Source organism: Diaphorina citri, unplaced genomic scaffold (assembly GCF_000475195.1).
Source record: "Diaphorina citri unplaced genomic scaffold, Diaci psyllid genome assembly version 1.1 scaffold1838, whole genome shotgun sequence".
NCBI classification, from domain to species: Eukaryota; Metazoa; Arthropoda; class Insecta; order Hemiptera; family Psyllidae; genus Diaphorina; species Diaphorina citri.
The window spans coordinates 6429-27551 of record NW_007379264.1 but is presented as its reverse complement, the minus strand read 5'-3'; the positions used below and the strand labels follow the sequence as shown (position 1 = coordinate 27551).

At 40.0% G+C, this 21123-nt stretch overlaps 1 protein-coding gene across 1 annotated transcript; it reads right to left on the bottom strand.

The window, feature by feature from the left end:
* Positions 1 to 322: 322 nt before the first annotated feature.
* Positions 323 to 6630, bottom strand: LOC103517411 (ankyrin-3-like). The gene is made up of 6 exons (XM_017447443.2): positions 5294 to 6630; positions 4410 to 4974; positions 3957 to 3988; positions 1304 to 1682; positions 902 to 1185; positions 323 to 392 (listed from the first exon to the last, which is right to left on the bottom strand). Exons 1-6 carry the CDS (start codon positions 6628 to 6630, stop codon positions 323 to 325), a joined length of 2667 nt encoding a protein of 888 aa, XP_017302932.2.
* Positions 6631 to 21123: the final 14493 nt, after the last annotated feature.

Genomic DNA, 21123 nt, shown 5'->3' with positions numbered 1-21123 from the left:
TTGTTCGGGTATACCACACCAATACTGAGCCGGGGGCGGCAATCACAACATCCCCCGCACGGGGCACAAGAGCCGCACAGCTGGTTCATTCCGACTGGGGCGGCTTGGGGCGCCCCAGCATTGGGATAAACGACGCCGACGCTGAGACGGGGCCGGCAACAATCGTTACAGCAGCCGCAACTCGAACCACAAGGACCACACCCTCCGCACAGTTTGTTCATGGAGGACATTTTTGAAGATCGGCAAAAGTGGAAGTTTTAGAGTTGAAGATCGTCCAAGAAAGAGAATTGAAGGTGGTTTTGCGGGGTTCAGAGTTCGAAAATCAAAGGCAAATCGAATCTAGGAACAACTTTTCGTTGAAAATATCGTTGGGCACAAGTTCGTCAAGGACACTTTTGAATAAAATATCGGAAAATTTAGAAATTGAGAGTTGGATTGGATGGAAGAAATTTTTGAAGAGTTTTATAAAATGATCGCGGGTTGTCGGAATAAGAATGAGGTTTCGAATATTGGTTTGGGTAGGTACTGGTTGAAAAGTTGGAATTTATTGCCGAGTTTTATTTGGTGGCCACGAATAATGTGTATTTGTAATTTGTGTACATTTTGTAGATGTCTTCGGAATGGGAAGGTAGCTTGCCTTGGAAGTATCGCGAAAGCAGTTCTAGGATTTCGAGGAAGTTCGAGGTTGATCATTTGTTTTTGCGCGCTACCTAACCCTATCACTCCCAGAACTGTTTACGTTTTGCCTGACCCCTTCTATTTATCTGACTGATAGTCCTTTTATCTTACACAGAAAGCCCAGCAGCACTTTGAGGCTTAAGTGTAGGGGCAAACAGCCCTAAAAGTTGGGTTAAGCTTATACGAATCTACGATAGATTTTTTTTTTTTGCCTGTGACTGACATTGAAGCTGTGAATCCAGTAGCACTTTTGAAATTGACATCAGCTCCGTTGTCAAGCAGTAGATCCACAATTTCCTCGTAGCCTTTCCATGCTGCGTATATCAAAGCAGAACCACATCTTTCACTGGAGACATTAATACACGCCCCGTCCTCAATGTTCTTCTTCACTTCATCATATTTGTTTGAGCGAACGTTCTTCAAGAAATCCAAATTCAATCTCAGTAGATCGTTGATTGCCTTACGTTCTTCCAGCTCCAATGCAGAGTGAGCTATCCTGGCAGCAGCCTTGTTTTTAGAATAGATCTCCTTGTCTATTTGAGCGCCATAGTTTTGAAGTTCCTTGACGATTTGAGGATCTCCAATCTGGATGGCGATAGCAATTGGTTTGTGGCCTGGCAGCAGCCTTGTTTTTAGAATAGATCTCCTTGTCTATTTGAGCGCCATGGTTTTGAAGTTCCTTGACGATTTGAGGATCTCCAATCTGGATGGCGATGGCAATTGGTTTGTGATCTTCATATGGAACATATGGATCATATGGATCTCCCATCACATCAGTCCCTGCTGGTGAGACATTAGATATATTAGCTGCAGCCAGTATTGGTGTTGCTTTGATGCATGTTTGAGCGTTCACATCCGCCTTGTTGTCCAGCAGAAATTTGACCATGTCTCTATCGCAGAAGTGGCATGCAAGGTGTAGCGGTGTCATGCCTACATTGTCACGCTCGTTGACCTTGGCTCCGTGCTGGATGAGCAGGGCTGCGATGTGACGATAGTTTTTTTCCCTTTTTTTTTTTTTTTTTTTTTTTTTTAGTTAAACGAGCACATTTTTGAATTTTTTCTGACAGCTCGGGGATTTGAACCCAGTTTGATCTTGTCCTAGGTACCAGTGGCGGTCTTTGAATTTTTTTCCGCACGACAAGTGGAAACATGCTCTAAATAGTGGAAACATGCTCTAAATAGTCTAAATAGTGGAAACATGCTCTAAATAGGAAGGTCAACTCCAATTCAATATGCATATTGAATTTCCATTTTCTCCTTATCAAGGCCTATAGAACAATTATATACATTGAACTTTCTAATGATAGAAGAACAGTACAAGATAGAAGGAAGATACCACAAAGTATAGAAAGGAAAGACAAAATAGGAGGGATATAAAAATGGGAGGGGGAGGAGAATAGGCAAGATGAAAAGTAGAAGAAGGAAGAGGAGGAGAAGAAGAAGAAGAAGGAGGAAGAGGAGAAGAAGATAGAAGAGAAAGAGGAGGAGGAGGAGGAGGAGGAGGAGGAGGAGGAAGAGTAAGTGGAAAAAGAGAAGGAGAAAGGATCTTTTGAAAACGAAATGGAGGGAGAGATGTGGAGGTTGATTGATCACACAGATTTTTCAAACAGAGAGGAAGAGAAAGAGAGGGAGGGAGACAGGACGAAGACTAAGAGGGGGAAGCAAAACCAGAGATTTAATAGGAAAGGAGATGAAAAGGAGGAGGAGGAGGGAGAGAGAGAGAGAGAAGGAGCGATATAAGATAGAGGAGTAAAAGAGAAAGACACAGGGATATAGGAATGAAATGGGATGAAGATAGGATGAAAGGAGAGAGAGGGAGGGAGAGAGAGAGAGAGAGAGAGAGAGAGAAGTGTATGTAATGTTTGAAAGAAGAAATATTTTGTCAAATACAAATTTGAGACATTTCTCTACCTCCCTCTCTGTCTATCTATCTCCCTCCTAAAGAAGAAATATTTTGTCAAATACAAATTTGAGACATTTCTCTACCTCCCTCTCTGTCTATCTATCTCCCTCCTTCAGGAGCGTCAACTCCAAGACAAACGTAGCTCCGGAAAACATGGCTTCGGTTTGTCTCTCAATTGATATCTGAAAAGTAAAAAGGTGGACGCTCTATATTTCTCTTTGCTTTTCACATTTTCTTTTGAAATAATTTCAACGACTTGAAACTCTTAAGAAGGAGAGAAAGAAAGAGGGAATGTAGTTGAAAGCAAAGAAGAGAGAGAGAGAGAGGGGAGAGGAGGAAGGGAAAAAGAGGCGGAATGTACAGGGGAGGGAAAGAGAGCATTAATGTATGTGAGACAAAGAGGGAGGGAACGGGAGAGAAGCTTTGCTTTTCACATTTTCTTTTGAAATAATTTCAACGACTTGAAACTCTTAAGAAGGAGAGAAAGAAAGAGGGAAGAGGGAATGTAGTTGAAAGCAAAGAAGAAAGAGAGTGAGAGAGGAGGAAGGGAAAAAGAGGCGGAATGTACAGGGGAGGGAAAGAGAGCAATAATGTATGTATGTGAGACAAAGAGGGAGGGAACGGGAGAGAAGTAAGAGAAGGAGAGAATAGGGGCGAGTGAAATATTAAAGGGAGGAAGGAAGAAAAGAAGGGGAGGAGAGTGAAGATTAAAGGAAGCTTGAAGGACGAGGGAGAGAAGAGGAAGCTTGAAGGAGGAGGAGAGAAAAGGGAGGGAGGGAGAGAAAAGGAGGTTAGGTTAGGGTAAGAGGGAACGTCACGGATGGTTTTCCTTCGACTAAGTAAGCCGTAGAATTGGAATTCCCGCCCGAGAAGAAATGTATAGGTACTAATAGGTACCTTACATGATCATTAGTAATGTCATTACTAATGCTGGAATTCCGGATTTTTTGATTTTTCATCATCATTACTTGGAAATAATGACATTACTAATGATTGTGTATCATGAGTAATGTCATTATTTCCAAGTAATGATGATGAAAAATCAGAAAATCCGGAATTCCATCATTAGTAATGACATTACTAATGATCATGTAAGGTACCTTTAAGATAAGGTTCGTTCTCGGAACGACTGGCTCTCTCCTATCCCGACCTCTTTTCGATTTCGGGATGAGACTTGAGACCTCCGTTGTTACAGTTCCCTCTCTGTAGCAAATACTTTGCAAGTTTACTGTTGTCGAAATTATTCTTGGGAAAAAGAGTAGATACTATCTCAAAGTGCTCAATTACATAGGTAAATAATGAATATGAATTTATTTGTACAGAAATTGAACAAGTCGACAGAAATTGAACAAGTCGAAAAATATAAAATAGGTACCTAAAGTTATTGTCAAACCCAAACTCCAAAGTCTAAAATATACCAATAAGATTGCGTCAATTGAATATCAAATTCTCAAAGTTTATCTCATGCTCAGACAGTCTGATAAACCATCAGAACGTGTGTAGCGAATAGAAGCTTCTCACCAATGTGTCTCAGACGGTCTGAGCTAAGGCAAATATCGAGGCAGATTTTTCACAATAGACATTTGGTTTTGCTCTTGGCGTTGGACTTACAAATTTCTCGTTTGTTTTTCGAGAGACACTTTATTATGAATTGTTGTATTGTCCTCCACTAATACATTTATTGACAGTCCATGATAATTTATTTTTATTATAGAAGATATAATTTATTTTAATATCAACTACACTCGTATATTAAAAAAACACATCTTTTTTTTTAACATGAGGTTTTTGAGCTGAAATAAACTGATTTTATTTTTGATTTTGCCTATAACTCGGCCAATTTCTTTTCCAATTCCTCAAGAAGGGGGAAGCCTCTCTTCTTAGCTATATCGAGAATGGTTTCCCCTGCATCATTCTTGGTAACTTTGAGGAGTGAAAAATTGTTATAATCCCCTGGTCCAAATTCTTTTGTTCCTTCAAGTATAAGAGATTTCATTTCGTCAAGTCTATCCAGGATAGTTGTATCATTGTTGGCGATAAGTTTGAAAATTTCGTTAATAAAATACAGCAATACTGTATTAACTTCTCGTGCACCTTTTCCTGCATGAAGCAATGGTGTCTTTCCTGTCTTCCCATCTACAACGTTGTAATATGCACCATGACGAAGTAGTTTTCGTACAATGCTATCATCGTCATGAAACCTACAAGCCATATGAAGAGCTGTGAATCCAGTAGCACTTTTGAAATTGACATCAGCTCCGTTGTCAAGCAGTAGATCCACAATTTCCTCGTAGCCTTTCCATGCTGCGTATATCAAAGCAGAACCACATCTTTCACTGGAGACATTAATACACGCCCCGTCCTCAATGTTCTTCTTCACTTCATCATTGTTTTTTTTTTTTTTTTTTTTTTTTTTTGTAACAGAAGTAGGTAACCCTGATGGCCTTTGTATACATCAGTCGCCACAACTAGGTATAGATACGGGCTTTTTTTTCAATTAATGAACGGTACAATTTGAATTCCTCCATTTAGACTGCCTGGGAGGTAGAGGGACGATTCAGTCTCATCCTCTCATCATGCTGGTATACAAAATAACAACATATCTCATTAGGTAGCTTTCGACGGCAAAAAAAAATAAAATAAAAAGCAGAATGAATGATGTAAATTGTAAAGCATTTATGATGTTACTTCTGCCTCTGCTTCCTCCTATACCTGGCAGCAGCCTTGTTTTTAGAATAGATCTCCTTGTCTATTTGAGCGCCATGGTTTTGAAGTTCCTTGACGATTTGAGGATCTCCAGTCTGGATGGCGATGGCAATTGGTTTGTGGTTTTGTGCATTGGAAGCGTCATTGACATCGGCTCCGTGTGACAGAAGAAGTGTGACCATTTCTACGTTGTTCTTGTGTTCACATGCGTAATGTAGAGCCGACTTTAACTTTAAACCTCGTTTGCTCGAGCGCGTAAATACTTTTTGAGATTCAGTGAGATTGACATTGGCGCCTTTTTGGATTAAACATTTAAATGATTCGAGGTCTTTGAATTTGGCGGCATATAATAAAGGTGTCATCATATTATCTCTGTCTACTACATTGATATTTTCCGTTTTATTGATTATTGTTTTCATCACTTCTCTTACTATTTTTGGTCGAGCTCCGGATGATAGTACCATTGGGCTATTTCCAATCACTATAGCGATTGATAACGGTAAGTTTATTTCTTCCTTCATTCCAAGATTAACATCAGTACTGTCTTGTTCTAACAAATATTTAACCACACGAAAAGATCCTAACCCCAGCGTGAGCATTAAAGGTGTTATAAGGGCTTTATTTTTAGCGTTCACATCAAACTTTCGCTTCACTAACAACTTGACAATGGGTAAATTATCTTCAAAACAGGCTCTGTGCAGAAGCGTGTTCAAGTTCTCATCTCTGATATCAACATCCAACGCTTCAACTTTCAAGAAGGCCTGAACGATTTCAATGAAATTTGAATTGATGGCGACGAAAAGCAATGGCTTCTCACCAAGTTTCACGTTCACGTTGACTTTGGCTTTTATCAGCAACTTGACAAGTCTGACGTTGTTAACTCTCACCGCGTAATGTAAGGCGCCAACTTGGCAATCTTCGTGGCAGTCATCAACATTGGCTCCATGTTCAATCAGCAGGGAAAGTACATCATATGGATCTCCCATCACATCAGTCCCTGCTGGTGAGACATTGGAGATATTAGCTGCAGCCAGTATTGGTGTTGCTTTGATGCTTGTTTGAGCGTGCACATCCGCCTTATTGTCCAGCAGAAGTTTGACCATGTCTCTATCGGGGAAGTGGCATGCAAGGTGTAGCGGTGTCATGCCTTCTTTATCACGCTCGTTGACCTTGGCTCCGTGATGGATGAGCAGGGCTGCGATGTGACGATGGTGGAAGTGGACGGCCACAAATAGGGCAGTGCGACCATCCAGTTTCATTTTCTCATTCACATCATGGCCTGCCCGTAGAAGATACTCTACGTGTCGGATATTGTTATCCCACACGGCAGTACAGAGGGGCATCAAGGAAAAAGACGAGGTAAAAAAAGGACGGAAGGAAAAAAGAGAGGAATAAAAGGAGGGGAAAAAAGTCACTGGCCAAAAAAGGGACGGAAGTGTTAAAGGAGGAGAGGAGGGGAGGAGAAATGGTTAAAAGAGGGAGCGGAAGTATAAAGAGGTTAGGGGAAAAAGTGTTCAGGGAGGGGATGAGAGTTTAAAGGAGGAAAAATAGGAAGGGGAGATTCATTCATAAATAATGAACAGGTTATTTTGCATCCTGCAGACGGCAATACATCCGCCTATTGATATGTATAGGCTATCTATACAGGGTGCTATCCATCCAGGGTGGCCAAAGTTGATCAAAATCGAACAATCGAACAAAAAGAGTTATGAAACAAACAAACAAGCTTACTAACAAGTTTTTTTTTTTAAACTTGCTTCAATGATAAAATAAAATTGAGTTAAAAACAAAAATTAGGTTTGATAGAGGAAACTGTAACTACTAATACTAAAGTCTTATCGTCCCGAAATCAAAGACAGAATGAAGACAGGACAGAAGAAAGCCAGCCGCTCCAAGAACGAATATTATCCGTTTAGGATAAAGTCCACCTCGGGCGGGAATTGAACCCGCGACCTGGCGCTTACAAGGCAGACGGCCTACCATCCAAGCTAACCAGGCTGGCTATTAATAAACATTATTATTATTATTATTTTTTTTTTATTAAACAAACTTTCAAAAAAAGTTTAATAGGAACTAAGGGCACTTATTTTTGAACAAAATACTGGCTATCTGGACGCACTGAAGCATCAATCCCAAACATCTGATTTGCCAAAATTTGTTCCCAATTTTCTTTTTTTTAACCACCCTGTTTAGTAATATTTTACTACCTACATGAATTATTTATTTATTTTATCTGTGTTCGTACATATCTACGTTTATGGTATTTTGTATATTATTCTATGTATAATTTTATTACATAGGTATACTCACGTATTTCCATTGTGCTTTCTATTTTTACAATACTGCAAATCGTTCCATGAATAAATTCCTTTATCTTGTCCCCCCACCCACTTCCCTCTCCCTCTCTTCCTTTCTCTCTCTCTGTCTCCCTTTCTCTCTCTCTCTCTCTCTCTTCCTCCCTCCCTCTCTCTCTCTCTCTCTCTTCTCGCCTATCTCCGTTTCTGTCCCTCTTTATCTCCCTTTCCAGCTCTATTTAACAATATGTCACTCTGGTTTAGCTGCACATTCTTTTCCGTCTCTCTCTCTCCCTCCTCTCCCTCTCCCTCCTAAAATCCGCCCCGGGCGGGAATCGAACCCGCGGCCTAGCGCTTACAAGGCAGACGCACTACCAACTAAGCTAACTAGGCTGGCGACTAAATAAAAAAGGGACCAGTGACTCACACTCTGATTAACTTCAGGCAAACACGCAAGCTCGGCTTTCTGTTTGGATATCCGAGATTCCAGCGTATCCAAGTCATTACTCAGGATGGCAAACTTGGCTTTCAGAGGTTCTTCACTGGGCGACACGCCCTCAGTGGCATCCATAGCTTGACGGTATAGACGTTTCGCTTCCTGCTTGCAAATGTTCAGCCGCTGCTCTGCCTCCTCCATGGTTTTCTGGAAGTCATAGTCACAATGAATTTGATAGTTAGGGTAAGTGTACCATTTATTCGCCCACTTAAAAAACGTACCATTTATTGGCCCACCTGCCCACATTTATTTTTCTAATTTTTGTTTTTATGACTACAATTTTTGAATAGCACTGGTTCGCAAAAAACGTACCATTTATTGGCCCACCTGCCCACATTTATTTTTCTAATTTTTGTTTTTATGACTACAATTTTTGAACAGCACTGGTTTGATAGCAGTCTTTAAGGCCTTTCTTTTGATAAAATTGGATCTTGGAAAAGTTCGTCCAGTTCAGACTTATGTGGCGTATGGTGTATGGTACAGGTGGGCCAATAAATGGTACGTTTTTTAGGTGGGCGAATAAATGGTACACTTACCCTATATCTGTCTGACAGTGGGAGAGTGAGTGGCCAGCCTATTAAGCTGTAATGACGTATGTCAAAACTCTAAAATCAGCGGTTTATCTGAAACCTGCACTTGATGCTTTATGCTTCGTCAGCAAAAAAGATCCTTCGCCTGTGTTTAGTTCTACTGCTTACTGGCATTATTTTTTTGCTACCCAACCTATCTTGTCCTTGCCCCACCCTACCCTAAGTCTCCCTCCCTTCCTTTCTCTCTCTCTCTCTGTGTCTCCCTTTCTCTCTCTCTTCCTCCCTCTCTCTCTCTCTCTTCTCGCCTATCTCCGTTTCTCTCCCTCTTTATCTCCCTTTCCAGCTCTATTTAACAATATGTCACTCTGGTTTAGCTGCACATTATTTTCTGTCTCCCTCCCTCCCTCTCTCTCTCTCTCCCTCTCCCTCTCCCTCTCCCTCTCTCCTCTCTCTCCTTTGGACCGATTGCAATACTTTCTCATTACCTTGTATAGGTTCCCTATACGTAAAGGTAATAGAAAGTAAAAAAGAGGTGAGAAGGTGGAGGGGGTTTAAGGGGAGGTCCGGAAATGTTAAAAAGGAGGGGAGAGTAGGTCTAAGGAAGGAAAATGTTTAAAAGAGGAGGAAAAAGACATACAGGGTGTCACGAAAGTTCAATAACTTGTTCATACGGGGTGTACTAAATACTATATACAAGGAGTTAGATAGGTATCAAAGGGGAGTAAGTCCCCTCTTTCATTGGTCCCCTCCTCCTCCTCCTGTCCCCGATGTCCGAAGGGATGACCGAATTTTTGCTTCACTTTATTTAGGAGGTGTACCTACAGATGATGTGGTTTTAAGGAACCATCAGATGTAAATATGAGGAACCTCGTATAAAAATTGCTCCTTTTCCTTTTTCCTTATGAAAGATAAGCTAGGTATTGTGTACTCAATTTAACTATGTAAATGGTAAATGGGTGGGTACATACTAAGGATGTGGTTTTAAGGAACCATCAGATGTAAATATGAGGAAACTCGTATAAAAATTGCTCCTTTTCCTTTTTCCTTATGAAGATAAGCTAGGTATTGTGTACTCAATTTAACTATGTAAATGGTAAATGGGTGGGTGGGTACATACTATACATACTCGATTACTCGTATTCTGTATAGGGTAGCGTGGGGCAAAGGTTCGCACTTTTTTTTCTGTGATTTTTGTATTTTTTCTCGTTTGACTTACGATCTTAAAACCAAATATGACTCCCTTTCTCTTGCCAGACCATCACTAAACTGCATTGTGCATGTGTAAATAAAAAGAGCCAAATTTCTGTAAAGGTTTCAAGTTGACATCTATCACCGTTTTCTCAAAAAGTGCCGGCTTACCTTTACCCCACTGCGTACCTTTGCCCCACCCTACCCTAAGTATAGGTATATAGTATACGTAGGTACTAATACTGTTTATTTATTTTTCTTTTCTTTTTTCTTCGTTTTGATCTCCTTCTCTAAACTGCATTGTGCATGTGTAAACAAAAAGAGCCAAATTTCTGTAAAGGTTTCAAGTTGATATCTATCACCGTTTTCTCATAAAGTGCCGGCTTACCTTTACCCCACTGCGTACCTTTGCCCCACCCTACCCTAAGTATAGGAACATAGTATACGTACTAATACTGTTTATTTATTTTTCTTTTCTTTTTTCTTCGTTTTGATCTCCTTCTCCTCCCCCTTCTTTCTTTCCTTCTTCGTTTCCTCATTCTTCTCCTTTCCCTTCCATGTCTTCTTCTTCCTCTGTTCTCTTCTTTACTCTTTTTACTTTCTATTATTTCTTCTCATTTTTGTTTTTATTTTACTTTTCTTTCCTGTTAATCCCACCATCTATTTCTCCTCCTCTTCCCAGAGAGAGAGGAGAGGGGGGGGGGAGAGGAGTAGGAATTTTGTGACATTCCTTTATATTTCACAAGGACGTAGACGGCCGGAAAACATATCTCTCTCCCTCCCTCCGTCTGTCCCTCCCTTTCTTTGCTGGATTAAGGTCTTATCGTCCCGAAATCGTAGATAGAATGTGGATAGGAGATTCAGAAGAAAGCCAGCCGTTCCGAGAACGAACCTTATCTGTTTAGGACTGTGATATAAAGTTCGCCCCGGGCGAAATTTCTTGACCCCGCCGGGAATCGAACCCGGGTCTCCCGCGTGCAAGGCGAGCGCAGTGACCACTACGCCATGGGAGCTGACTCCCAAGATGAATTTTGACCTGTAATATAAAGTTCGGCACGAGCGGGAATCAAACCCACGAATCAAAGTCAATCCACAGCATTGGCTACTCACGGAGTAGCCACTGAGTTTTAATATACCCGCTTGCACCTATCCCCATGAGCTGTAAAATTCAAACGACACAAACTTTGATGGGACATACTAAAACTTACATGGAAATAGTAAAAACTTACGTACAAATAGTAAAAACTTCGGTAGAAATGGTAAAAAGTTCAAGAAAATTGTTTCTAAAGGGTGTCCCAATAAGAACGCAAGATTTGATTGTTTAATAAAGCATGGTTCTCCGTGGAATAAAATAATCTTTTTAGATGATTTGAGAAGTAAACATTCCGAAATTTTGTATTGCACAATAATAAGACAAATAACTTCCTCGACTTTGATGGTACATTAATTCGTTTCCTTTCGGAAATAGTAAAAACTTACGTACAAATAGTAAAAACTTCCGTAGAAATAGTAAAAAGTTCAAGAAAATTGTTTCTAAAGGGTGTCCCAATAAGAACGCAAGATTTGATTGTTTAATAAAGCATGATTGATTCTCCGTGGATTAAAATGGACTTCTTAGATGATTTGAGAAGTAAACACTCTGAAATTTTGTATGGAACAATAATCAGACAAATAACTTCCTTGACATTGATGGTACATTCGACAAAATTTTTCAGGCTGTATCTCGTTGATGCAACTTTCAATTTCACCTTTCAATGCTTCAAAGCTTGTGGGTTCGTTGGTGTAGGTAAACCTGTGACTTTAGATACCCTCACAAAAAATAGTCTAGGGGGGTATAATTCCATGATCATGGAGGCCATTTCTCGTCAGAAAAACGGAAAATGACACGATTACGACTTAGGAAAATGCTTGCGCAAAAGTGATAATGTGTCGATTTTATTATGCTAACGCGTTGTTGAACAGTTATAGACTCCATGATGACTAATTTTGATATGTTTACAATCAATCTGTCAAAGATTGGGCAAGATAAAACAACATATAACAAAGTTATGAACTTTTATGACCCTTTCAAATCTTGCGTTCTTATTGGTACACCCTTTATTAAAGCTTTAACCCCGCTTACGACAGTATTGGAAGTTACAGAATAAAAGCGAAGTCAACTACTGAAGTCTGAAATGACTTTGCTTAGATGACATACCCCAGTGTCAATTGACTCTTCTTCTGCCCTTTGTGCTTCTCCCTCTTCCTCCCCTCTTTCCTTCTTTTTCTTCTGCTATTCTCACCTTGTTTTTACTGCTTCCTGAAGCCTTCCTTTCTTTCTTCTTTTCCTCCTTTGTCTTCCTCCTTTTCTCCTCCTTTACCTTCTTTTTTTTCCTCTTTCTCTTACTTTCTCTCTTCTTTTACTCCACTTCTTACCCACATTTCTCTTTCTTTCGTTCATTTTCAACTCTTCTCTCGCCCTCCTACCTCTCATCCCCTGCATATTTATCATCACCCCTTCTCTCTCCCAAATTCCTTCCCACCCTTTCTCCCCTCCCCTCCTCTCATCTCTAGCATATTCAATCCCCTTCCCTCTTACATCTTCTCTCTCTCTCCCTCCCTCCCTATTTCTCTCTCTCTCAAATTTCCCACCTCCTTAGGCTCCTTCTCTTCCTTCCCCTCTCTTCCTCTCATCTCATCTCTCGCATACATCTGATCTCCTTACCGAGAGAGAGAGAGAGAGAGAGAGAGAGAGAGAGAGAGAGAGACAGAGAGAGAGACAGAGAGAGAGACAGAGAGAGAGACAGAGAGTGTGAAAGGGAAAGAGGGCTTTGTGGGATTAAAAAAAAATGTAGAGGCCCCATTCAGGGGCACTTCCTCCACATTTTCTCTTGGTCACAAAAAAAATCCCATAACAAGCCGCTCCCATAACAGGCGGCTGGGAGACTTTAAACGGGCAGGATACCTGGATACCGGCCTGATATTTCCCTTGCTAAAGAAATAACAAAGGTTGAGTGCGACGGACATCCAGATCGACTCGAATATTTTAGTAGTCAAAACTAAATGTCACCCCAAAGTGGTCACGATCACTCTAGGCTGATTAAGAGGCTGACGCTGACGAAAAACGCCTGAACACGGGAAAAGGCAAGGAAGAAGAAAAAGATGAGTATATTTTTCAAATCGATTTGCCTCAGACTATCGAAAGCTCTCGTGAAAAATGCTCCTAAGATTCCTAAGTGCGTGAGATTTGTACTCATCAGAGTATCAGGAACAGGTGTAAATCCACAGGAAAAGAAATCCAGGTTGAAAAATCCTAAAGAAATCCAGGTTGAAAAATCCTAAATAAATCCAGGTTACCTTCTTACACTAGATAAGAAATGACAACGTTGTCAAGGAAAGAGAAACTGCAGTAGAAAAATATCAGAAAATCCAAACAGATATCTAATACCTACTGACAAGAGAGAAATAAGAGTCGGTAAAAAGAGAGAGGGAGGGAGAGAGAGAGAAAAAGAAAGAAAGAGAGAGGAAGGAAAGGTAGGAAAAGATGGAGAAAGCTACAAGGAGGAATTAGAGAGAGGGAGGGAGGGATAAGGAAAGGGTAATGATAGAGAGGGAAGGGTAAAGATAGAGAGGTATAGGGAGAGAGAGTGAGAAAAAGAAGAGAGAGAGAGAGGGGCCTCTTCCTTTTCTAGTTTTATCCCTTCTTTCTATTTTTCATCCTCATTTCTTTCCCTCCCTCCCCTTTTCATTCTTCCTATCTTTTTTCCCCTTTTTCCCATCCCTCTTTCCCCCTCATCCCTGTCCTTTTTTACAATTTCTCTCCAATATCTTCTTTTTTTCCCTGTTCGAGAGAGGAGGAAAAAAAGGAGAGAAAGAGAGAGAAAAAGATAGAGAGGTATATAGGGAGAGAGAGTGAGAAAAAGAAGAGAGAGAGAGAGGGAGAGAAAGAGAGAGGAGGAAAAAAAGGAGAGAAAGAGAGAGAAAAAGATAGAGAGGTATATAGGGAGAGAGAGTGAGAAAAAGAAGAGAGAGAGAAAGAGTGGAGGAGGGGGAAAAAAGAGGGAAAGATAGAGAGGTATAGGGAGAGAGAGTGAGAAAAAGAAGAGAGAGAGAGAAAGAGAAAGGAGAAAAAGAAGAGAGAGGGGAGGAAAAAGAGAGAGAGTGAGGTATAGGGAGGGAGAGTTAGAAAAAGAGGGAGAGAGAGGAGTTAAAGAATCCTCAGGGAAATGAGTGAGAGGGAGATAGGGAGTTGAAGATTGAAAGAAGAGAGAGGAGGAAAAAAAGGAGAGAAAGAGAGAGAAAAAGATAGAGAGGTATATAGGGAGAGAGAGTGAGAAAAAGAAGAGAGAGAGGAGGAAAAAGAGAGAGAGTGAGGTATAGGGAGGGAGAGTTAGGAAAAGAGGGAGAGAGAGGAATTAAAGAATCCTCAGGGAAATGAGTGAGAGGGAGATAGGGAGTTGAAGATTGAAAGGAGAGAAAAACATCTCTGCGGATGAAAGATTTTTTAATTTGATTTCTTCTTCATTATAATTTTAATGTGTTTAATTAATTTCTCTCTCTCTTTTTCCCTCTCCTTTTCATCCCTTCTCTCCTCCCTTTCTTAATATTCTCCCTCCTCCCTCCTGTTATCCCCTACCTAGAGAAAAACATCTCTGCGGATGAAAGATTTTTTAATTTGATTTCTTCTTCATTATAATTTTAATGTGTTTAATTAATTTCTCTCTCTTTTTCCCTCTCCTGTTCATCCCTTCTCTCCTCCCTTTCTTGATATTCTCCCTCCTCCCTCCTGTTATCCCCCTACCTCACCACTCTTATTGTTTCTCCTTCTACCTCTCCTTTCCCCAGTCCTTATAATCTTCCTTGTCCTTCCCCTTCTTCTGTTATCCGCCTTCCCTTCTCTTATGATTTCTCCTTCAACTTCTCTTTTCTCCCTTCTCCTCTCCCCCATCTTCCCTTATTATCTTCTTTCTACATTGTTTCTCCTTCTACCTCTCCTTTCCCCAGTCCTTATAATCTTCCTTGTCCTTCCCCTTCTTCTGTTATCCGCCTTCCCTTCTCTTTTATGATTTCTCCTTCAACTTCTCTTTTCTCCCTTCTCCTCTCCCCCATCTTCCCTTATTATCTTCTTTCTAGTTCCCCTCCTTCTGTTCCCCTCTCTTATAATTTCTCCTTCTTCCTCCCCTCACTCTTTAGTCCCCTTTTACCTACCTTCTTGTATTTTTACTTTTACCTCCCCTCCTCTTATCCCTCTTCCCCTCTCTTATAATTTCTCCTTCTTCCTTCCCTCACTCTTTAGTCCCCTTTTACCTACCTTCTTGTATTTTTACTTTTACCTCCCCTCCTCTTATCCCTCTTCCCCTCTCTTATAATTTCTCCTTCTTCCTCCCCTCACTCTTTAGTCCCCTTTTACCTACCTTCTTGTATTTTTACTTTTACCTCCCCTCCTCTTATCCCTCTTCCCCTCTTTTAGAATTTCTCCTTCTTCCTCCCCTCACTCTTTAGTCTCCCTTTTACTTTCCTGTCCTTTCCTGCCTATATTTTTACTTTCTCCCGGTAGCACACCTTTTCGTTTTTCTTCCATTTTACTTACCTTTCTGTCTTTCTTTCTCTTCCGTTTTTTCTTATCCTAAAAATAATTTCTTCATTTTCATTTCCTCCTGTCCTTCTGTTACCAGGTTGCATACCCTTTATTTTACCAGGCGCGGTATCGACTCACGAAACGTACGGACTATGGGGCTCCCAAAGAGGGAGAGAAAGAGAGAGAGAGAGAGAGAGAGAGAGAGAGAGAGAGAGAGAGAGCAAAATAGGAGGATAAAAGGAGACACAAAATAAATAAAGACGGAGAGGGGAGGGAAAATCCCCTCTAGTTAAAGTTTTCAAAAGTAATTTACTCATGATAGGTAGATAGGTAGGTAGATGTAGGTACCCTGTAGTTTTACTATTAATCTTTATAGTAGTTTCTATCTTTTCATCTTAATAGGGGAACAGCAACAGAAGTTTGTGGGGGTTATCTTTTCATTGTTTTGTGGGAATGTCTTCATAGAGAATAGGAGAATAGAGAATATGGAGATGCATCTTAGCTATTTAGACAAAGAGACCACCATCGCCATTTGGGGATTTAGAATCAGATGCTTAGGGCCAAATGGAGCATTTGGGGATGTTTTGAAATCAGAAATGGAGCCAAATAAAGCATTTGGGGATGTTTTGAAATCAGAAATAGGGCCAAATGGGGCAGTTGCATTTGGGTAAAAATTATGAATAAAAGGTCGATTCGTTCGTAAAAAGTTGTGAAAATCCAAATCTGAGGTCAAAACTACGGAAAAATAAGTTTAGGTCATTTTTCGCTCCAATGAAAAAGTTCAAAGAGCTGTGACGTCAAAGTATAAAAGAAATGCACAGAAACGCATGCGCACAAACACATTAATGTGTTGCCTGCAAGGGAGTTTTGCTCGGGACAATTGATGTCACGTCATCGCGTACGGTAGCGTATGCTGTGACGTCAGACTACAAGATTTATCGATAATTTTTATATCGATTTATCGCGGGTTCTTGAAGTCGTAGAAGAAAAAGAAAAATTCCCTAGTTCCTCATTTTTTTCTGCTCTTTAAAATGTGAAACCTCGCCTAAGTCAGCGCAACTGGTCTGTTGCATGAGATCCTTTATGAAGAATTTGTAGATATGAAAAACTTCGAATTCAAAAGAAAAATTCCCTAGTTCCTCATTTTTTTCTGCTCTTTAAAATGTGAAACCTCGCCTAAGTCAGCGCAACTGGTCTGTTGCATGAGCTCCTTTATGTAGATATGAAAAACTTCGAATTCGCTTCTTTCGTTCAGTTTTTCTCATAAGGTCCCCGCCCCTGTACTATGATGAAAGTTTATAGACGAGACGTTACTATATTTAAATTACTTTCTAATACCCTCTATGCCTAGGTAGGACTTAGTACGAGACTATTATAGGTACTTAATTTTATAAAAGTTTACATTTTACTTGCATTTTATAAACTAAAAACTTTACACGGCGCTGCCGGTTTATAAACTTTATTGCTTTTTTTTTTATTTAACTTTTTTTACCAACTTTTCCCTTTGTGTTCCGGGAATTTTACCCCCCAGGGAAATTTTATTCAATTTGTACCGGGTTGCACATCATCTTCTCTTCTCTGCCGCTGCATATTACAGTTTTCATAGTGTACGCTGCGCCTACATACTCTGTTAGTTTGTATACCTACTCTGCGCCTTCATTATGTACCAGGTTGCATACCCTTTATTTTACCAGGCGCGGTATCGACTCACGAAATTTACGGACTATGGGGCTCGAGAGAGAAGAGGGAGAAGAGAGAGAAGAGGGAGAAGAGGGAGAAGAGAGAGAGAGAGAGAGAGAGAGAGAGAGAGAGAGAGAGCAAAATAGGAAGATAAAACGAGACACAAAATAAATAAAGACGGAGAGGGGAGGGAAAATCCTCTCTAGTTAAAGTTTTCAAAAGTAATTTACTCATGATAGATAGGTATCTAGGTTGGTAGGTAGGTGTACCTACCCTACAGTTTTACTATTACTTTCCGATCAAAATGGGTGTAATATGGAGCGAAGATAAAGGGCGTAATATTTTTCCGATTTGTCCCGTAAAGGCTAATGGGGGGTAGTATGAGAGAGAAAAAAGGGGGAGAGGGAGAGAATGAATTATAGGAGAGGAGGGGAGAGCTTGGGACGGATGCCGATAGGAGGGAGAGAGGGAGGGGGAGAGGGTGATGTTATTAGGTATTGGGGAGAGAGAGGAGTGGAGGGGGTCAAAATTTATTTGTAGTCACCACCAAGTACCTATACAGTATACAGAGATTGAAGTTAGGTTGGTAGATATGTAGGTACAATGTACATAGGTATAGAACTCTAGACGTACCTGTAGATGTATTACTTTCTATTTTTTAAGAGTATGATGAAGAAGAAGAGAAGAAAAAGAAGGAGGAGGAGGAGGAGAATATAAAGAAGAGGGAGAAGAAGAAGAAGAAGAAGAAGAAGAAGAAGAAGAAGAAGAAGGAAAAAAAAACATTTCAAATTCGATGTGACGTTTCAAAAGTGACCTTTCTTGCTTGGATGCATAGACACTTCTAAATTCCAAAAAAAAAAAAAAAAATCAAAATAACTTCTAAATTCCATGTGTATCATTTGTAGAGGCCGACCCTGTAAACGACAAGCAAAACGTAATATAAATCTTGTGCGAAATTAAACTCAAATATACAAAGTTTAAAATAAATATGAATACAATTATATACGCGAGCATAGGGAAACTTTGTGAATTAAAATGTGTAATTTATTTAATTTAAGACGTACACATAACCTCCTCATGTGTAAGTATATAGATATACCGCCCACTCATGTCAGGGCCGTATCTACGGAGGGGAGAGGGGCCCACTGCCCCCACCCCCAATCAGACTCTTATTTTGGTCCTTTACTGTGGGCTGGACACCAATAATTTGGGGTATCCCTCGCGGTACATCACTGTTAGGCTGTGTTCACGCATAGTTGATGCCGTCGATCGATGAGGGGAATCTATGTTGTCCAGTATAAAAAACATTTCAAATTCGATGTGACGTTTCAAAAGTGACCTTTCTTCCTTGGATGCAATTCAAAAGCTCTGGACAGTATCCTTTTTCCCTCTTTCTTACTTTATTCCTTTCTCCTCCGATCCTCATCCTTCTTCTTCTTCTTCTCCTCCTCGTGCTCCTCCTTCTTCTTCTTCTTCTTTTTTCTTTCTTTATGTCTCCCACTCTTCTTCAACCATGTCACAGAAAAAATTCTTCGTCACATTGCATTACTCTTCCTTTGCTTCTTCTCCTTCTTTTCTCCTCTCTCTTTTCCTCCTCCTCCTCCACCACCTTCTTCTCCATTTCCATTAGACATACATACTTAGTCTTTCTGTTTCTCCTTCTTGTACCTCCTCCTCTTCCTCTTCCTTCTTCTTCTCCCCCTTTTACCCTAGACACATATGTATATTCTTCTTCTCCTCTTCCTCCTCCTTCTCCTCCTCCTCCTCCTCCTTTTCCTTGACACACATACGTACACAAGTGGATAAAAATACACCAACATATGGGATAAAAAAAGAGAGAAGAACTTCAAATGTAATTGTTTGAATGGAGAGGGCACTTGAAAAAGAAAGAAAGAAAATCTATGGGATGAAAAGAGAGAGGGGAGAGGAGAAAAAAAAAAAAAAAAAATAATAATAATACGTTGGAATGGAAGGTAGATTTTTTTTTTCTTTTTAGCTACCTTCAAGCTGCCACATACCTCTAAGAGTCTAAGTTGTTTACTAAAGGAGAATAAAATCTATTTCAATAATCTTTAATTATTGTCAATTTACCATACCTATATTTGATACTTTTTTTTAAGAGGTTTGACAGAGGGAACTGGTACTGCTATGGTCTTATTGAAATCGAAGAGAGAAGGAAGACAGGATAGGAGAAAGCCAGCCGTTCCGAGAACGAACATTATCCCATCAGGATAAAAGTCAATACGCAATACATCGGGTTTTTAAAGCTATTTATAATGTCAACCTTGTAAAAAAAATGTCTGTCCTGTTAAAAAGAAGAAAAAAAAAGGAGAGCGAGGAGAAAATTCACAATTGGAACTAATGAACAGCAAGGGTTAGCGAGGAAGAGAGAGACACAAACAGAGAGAGAGAAAGAAGGAGAGAGACACACAAACAGAGAGAGGGTTTTTTAAAGCTATTTATAATGTCAACCTTGTAAAAAAAAAAAAAAAATGTCTGTCCTGTTAAAAAGAAGAAAAAAAAAAGGAGAGCGAGGAGAAATTTCACAATTGGAACTAATGAACAGCAAGGGTTAGCGAGGAAGAGAGAGACACAAACAGAGAGAGAGAGAGAGAAAGAAAGAAGGAGAGAGAGAGAGAGAGGAAGAAAGAGGAAGAGAGGGAAACGGAGGGAGAGAGCAGAGAGAAGAAACGGGGGAAGAGAGAGGAAAGAGAAAGAGAGAGTGAAGGAGAAAAAAGGGAAGGGAGGGAGAGAGAAAAAGAGACCGAAAATATAAATGCTAATTTCATCCGGAGTTCCAGTTGTCCATTTGGAAAAGTTTTGAACTCTGATTTTTTGAGAGAGAGGGAGAGAGAGAGAGAGAGAGAGAGAGAGAGAGAGAGAGAGAGAGAAAGAGGAAGAGAGGGAAACGGAGGGAGGGAGAGCAGAGAGAGAGAGAGAGAGAGAGGAAAGAGAAAAAAGGGAAGGGAGGGAGAGAGAAAAAGAGACCGAAAAAATATAAATGCTAATTTCATCCGGAGTTCCAGTTGTCCATTTGGAAAAGTTTTGAACTCTGATTTTTTGTCGTAAAATATGACAGGACCTGATGTGCTGGAACTTCGGAATATTTTATCCTGTCAAAAATATCCTACAGGATGCAGGACGTGTTATGTACGGGGTGGTTGTGAGATAACGCCATTTTGAATCAAAACATCAATTTAAAGGTAAAAAAGGGGGGTCAATTTAAGGGGATAAAAAGCTTAGACACCAAAAGGTGCCTGCATTTTCGAAGCCAATTCTGTAGATTAAAGAATTAAAGTTGATAAGAATTAAGACTAAGAACTAAGTACCTACACCTACTTATCTACATATTTTTACGGGGTGGTTGTGAGATAACGCCATTTTGAATCAAAACATCAATTTAAAGGTAAAAAAGGGGGGTCAATTTAAGGGGATAAAAAAAGCTTAGACACCAAAAGGTGCCTGCATTATCGAAGCCAATTCTGTAGATTAAAGTTGATAATAATTCAGACTAAGAACTAAGTACGCCTACTTATCTACATATTTTGTAGTATTTTATCCTTTTAAAATATTCTCCTTAGAAAGCTGTTTTTTACGGGCAAGATATCTTTCACATATTATCTTTTTTCCTGGTGACCTAAGGAAGATAGCTAAACTTTTCCATCTTTGAAGTATGCCTGAGACTTGTAAGAGTGAACACCCTGTATACAAAAAGGTGACGGACTGGTTTCGCTCCCTTTTAGTTTGAATTTTAACTCATGTTTATGTTAATGTTGGAGAATACCTATACCTACTACCTCCCTACTTACCTACCTTCTTCATCTTGTAGTGCCGTGTCCTAGAGAACGTTGGCTATCATGACTCCTATTTCTTGTTTGTCTTGGGCACCTACCTACCTATTTACCTACAAATCCCAACTGTCGGTGTTTGGGAGGTAGGTGAAATAGCTGTCCGTCGTTCATGGTAGAGAATGCCATATCCAGGTTTTTCCAAATAACAAATGTGTTTTCAATAATTACAATAAAATAATTGATTTGTTTATGTTAATGTTGGAGAATACCTACCTACTTACCTACCTTCTTCTTGTAGTG